Source organism: Cardiocondyla obscurior, linkage group LG03 (assembly GCF_019399895.1).
Source record: "Cardiocondyla obscurior isolate alpha-2009 linkage group LG03, Cobs3.1, whole genome shotgun sequence".
Classification (NCBI taxonomy): domain Eukaryota; kingdom Metazoa; phylum Arthropoda; class Insecta; order Hymenoptera; family Formicidae; genus Cardiocondyla; species Cardiocondyla obscurior.
The window spans coordinates 6,447,954-6,452,329 of record NC_091866.1 but is presented as its reverse complement, the minus strand read 5'-3'; the positions used below and the strand labels follow the sequence as shown (position 1 = coordinate 6,452,329).

General features: G+C 46.3%; 1 protein-coding gene across 1 annotated transcript; it reads right to left on the bottom strand.

The window, feature by feature from the left end:
* Positions 1-3,381: 3,381 nt before the first annotated feature.
* Positions 3,382-4,140, bottom strand: LOC139113883 (uncharacterized). Its single transcript, XM_070675330.1, has 2 exons — positions 3,660-4,140; positions 3,382-3,407 (listed from the first exon to the last, which is right to left on the bottom strand). Exons 1-2 carry the CDS (start codon positions 4,138-4,140, stop codon positions 3,382-3,384), a joined length of 507 nt encoding a protein of 168 aa, XP_070531431.1.
* Positions 4,141-4,376: the final 236 nt, after the last annotated feature.

Below are 4,376 nucleotides of genomic sequence, written 5' to 3'. Positions count from 1 at the left end.
CTGTGTTAACACTTTATTTATTTTCTTGCGTCAGTAGATGTATATTGAGCGGTTCTGGATCACTACGTGTTAGTGTATCCGTGTGATCTAGGGCGAGGGGTAATGACGTCACGCGGGGAGAGGGGTGTTAACGGTTCTGGGTCCGTGAGACCAAGGGCGAGGGGTAATGACGTCACGCGGGGAGAGGGGTGTTAACGGTTCTGGGTCCATGAGACCTAGGGCGAGGGGTAATGACGTCACGCGGGGAGGGGGTGGGTATTTATAAATCGCCCCTGTGTCGCCGATTCTAGGAACGAATTGTTTAGAAAATAATAACAACATCGAAACTCTGAAATGTAATATTATTTTTTAAAATGATAAGCGCGTCGTCGCGCAGCGGCATGTTTATGCGGCATCGCGACTTTCAAAGGAGTCGCGATTTTTTCAAAGAAGTCGCGATTTTTTTCAAAGGGGTCGTGTGGCGTCGCGGCGGCAACGGGCGGCGGCGGCGGCGGCAGCGGCGAGCGGCGGAACGCAAGGTATCGCGCCCATCGTTCCCTCTCGCTCGCACTCGTTCGCGCCGCCTATCGCTCCCTCTTGCTCGCACCCGTTAAACGCAAAGTATCGCGCGCCCATCGTTCCCTTTCGCTCGCACCCGTTCGCGCCGCCTATCGTTTATCAACGATTCTTTTATGCGCTCATACGATTCCAATGCGGGTGACGCTGTACACACCCCCCGGCTAATCGCTCCTCCTTATCTTATTTCTTTCTCTCTCAGATACATACGTTACATACGAACAAGGCGGATTCACGAGGTGGACTTACGCCTCTCAATTATAAAGAAGATGAAGGATGGAATAGAAATAATTAAAAAATGTTACATAAGACTACAAAGTATATATTTTCTAAATATGCGATACAATATATTTCATTATACTTTTTTCTTACACATTTATTATAATCGCAAGCATTTCACAATCTATAATTTGTTGTTCGTCGAAGGAATCGCTGCTGCGTACAGCGCTCACCGCTTCGGTACGACTTCTTGATGCGGAAGCGATTTTACAAAATTGCTCGTATTTGTCGTCGATCTTCGGAAGGGTTTTGGTGAGTACGTTGAATTTCAAAGCGACGCAATCATCAAAATCCAACATTCGCGTGAACGTAGCCTCGGTCATAGCCATACGTGCGTCGAAAGATTCAAGTCGCACAAGTTTCATTTCGTTCATATAACATATTCGCACTGTGAGCGAACCTATGTTCAAACAGTCGTATGGTTGCTTCGGTCGATCGCGAAGCATATTCTGAATTGTCCATCGATGCTCGCAGAGTTCCTTCCAGGTGTCAAGCAACATCGACAATTCATCTCCTCGATTATCGCCTACGATGATCTCCACAAAACTACGCGGACCAACGTTCACGCCGATCTCGAGATATTTGTATCCCGTGCGGGTCAGCGGGTATCGCCTGCATAGTAAGCGCGTCACGTATCGTTTCGGTGGATCGCTGGAAATTAAATAAGAACAATCGTGAATATTAATATATTAATTTTAAAGTAAATAATTTTTATAATAAAAAAATACTTACTCGTGAGATGAGGAGGGTTCATTACCGCAATCAATTCGACGCACTTTGTAGCAATTTCTCTCGGTGTAATACATTGTCGTATTCGTAATCGTAGACGTAATAGTAGACGTTGTCGTAATCGTTGCTGCTGTTGCGGCCAAAGCGAAAAATGTACTGATCGCACGATCAGAGGGTACCTCGAATCGAGGACGGTTGCGAAAATCCCCTCTTTTATTTATTAAAATTTGCATAGAGTGGGGGAATATAAAACGCAGTAAGAAAAATTTTTGGAGAGAGTAATTAAGAGAGAGTAAGTAAGAGAGGTTGATTGGGAGAGGGAAAAACAATCGAAAAACGTACATGTATAGGTATGTGATACAAAAAAGTTTTATTAAAAAAAAATTATACGTCATCATTTTGATGGTTACGCCACCAGATGTACAATTTAAATACATTTTGTACGGCACAATTTTTGCAATGTCTTCTACAGCGGAAAGTATTCGAATCGTCCAAATCGTTGAGCGATTCAACGTTTTCAAAATCATCTTCGATGTTCCTGACGATCAGATTGTCTGTGTAGAATTTGATATCGTCATAGTCGTCGCCGTAGTAATCCTCTTCGAGCATATCTCGCAGCCAATCGCGTTTTTCGAGTCCTTTAACGTATACGATGGCGTGATCGTAGCAGTCCTCCTCATTCTGTAGGGCCCTGATGATCAGACGTTTAGCCCGACTGTACGGAACGTCCCCATCTTCCCACGCTATGCCGTGATGATTTCGTACCAGCCAGGTAACGAGGCGTCTGTCGTCTCGCGATACTGCACCCCACGACATAGGAGTCGCAAAGACGTAATGCGCGAGAACGGCACCACCTCGCAGCACCGCCGCTTCCTTCACGATGAAACGTCGTCCAATGGGATAACCTTGCAGATCGACGAACGTTGGCGTGGCCATGATGAGATGAAGAGAGGGATGATGGCGTTTGACGATGCGACTCAATCGAAGGAAGTTACAATACTGAACACGCGCGAGCAAATTCATTGATCTTGTTAATTTCCCCTTCCTTTCCAAATCGCATTACTTTTTTAAATGCTTCGAGACAAAATCCGTCACGCGTTCTTGAAGTCGTTCGGTTCGCGACTTCTTATCCGTTTGCGTGAATGCGTCAACCACTGTGTTTCCCGAGGGTGTCACTCGATACGTCATTTCTCTGTTCAATAAGTGATCCGTCGGTCTAGGATCCGTTTGCGTAGTTTTATCTTCCTTCATGCGACTCGCGTTCTCGCACTAACAAGACGGTTGATATTTTGATGGTTTCATGACGACGATGACAATCTCTCTCTCTGTCGTTCTTTCTCTATCGACGTTACGCATACGACGGAAGGAAAGCGAATACGTAACGTTCGTCGATTCACCGCTTTACATACACACGTCGAAGATTGTTTCTACGTGATCTTACGTACGACGTTGGTCAACGGATTGTATTGAACCAAACGATCGTGTATGATGAGACAGTAAGCCGTGGTATTCGGCGCTACATTGTCCTTGCACTCAAACTCTAATCTCACGTCCACGGTAGCGGTTTTAACCGACTCGTTTTGACGCGAGCAGTCGATGATGACGAACGGACCGTTGAGCAGAAACGACGTGACGGTGAGATTTGGTTCGAGATACTCGTAGCCGTAATACTCTTTGCAGAAACGCGCGTACGCGTCGTAGAGAATCGCGTATCTACGTTTGCTAAAGTCGAGGTTCATATCGTCGTACGAGTAGCACTCTGAATTGAGATAGAGCTTCACGTTGGTCAGTTTGCAGTCGTCGAAACGAATGTTGTCCTCAGACATGATGTTCTTTCGACCCGTCTGCAGAGCGAAGACGACGTATCGAGGTTTCTCGAGTTGCGTGGCGGTCTTGATAGCCCATGAGTGTTTGGTCGTGAGTTACAGTAGCGGAAACTCGTACAGATCCCATGAGCGAAAACCCATACTGACGAATCGACCGCTCTCCAAGGTGCGCAACATTGCCAATTTCTTTACCTCGTTCAAAAGTACATGAGGCATACGCCATTGTATCTTCAGCAAGTCAACTTTAGGCTCGAGCGCGGAACTGCCCACTAGACAGTTGTTGTCGTTGCGCGCTCGTATAAGAATCAATTCGTGACGAGCGTTGATCACGACGAAAGTAATCGTTCGGATTAATCGTGGGACTGAGCCATCCCGCGTTCCGCAGAATCACGCTCCTGTCGGATGAAACGGTCGCGTAATTTTTCAGCGTGCTGGTTACGCCAACGTTTCGGTTACGATCGATCTCCACACCGTCGAGCTCGTATCGTATCTCATCGAACATAAAGGCGATGCAGTTGTCCCCGAGGATCACATCGGATTCCGCAACCACCTTGCTCTTCGTTAATTTTCCCTCGATGTAGAGAAAACTCTCGTGCGGCAGCATGTACAGATCTTGCTGCTGTATCGGTATTCTTATCTCATCGCTGTATCCGAACGTCGTATTGGCAAATGGATTGTAGGCGTGAGTCTCGATCTTGACAATTCGATCGTCAAAGACCGGTTCGTCTTGAATATTCAGAATGTCGGTCATCGTTCAGATACAATTATTTCGCACAGCGAATCTGAGCGATCTCAGAAATTCAACGCTTGTTTCGGTTAGTCTTCTTCTTTTTATCCTTCCAACGCTATTTACAGCGATATGTTGTCGCGGTTCAGGCTGCTGAATCGTACCAGTACCGAAACTGATTGTCGTAACGCGTCTCGTTTCGTTCGGTATTAACATGCCATGTTATCGTTGTCGTTGTAATCGCACGTGCAATCTGACAA

What these genes read in the sequence shown, in the direction of transcription:
- LOC139113883 (XM_070675330.1), bottom strand. Translation starts at nt 4,140, where the DNA reads ATGACCGACATTCTGAATATTCAAGACGAACCGGTCTTTGACGATCGA. An exon ending in GCAACGACAACAACTGTCTA is followed by an intron (nt 3,408 to 3,659) that starts GTGGGCAGTTCC and finishes TTCGCTCTGCAG; the next exon opens with ACGGGTCGAAAGAACATCAT.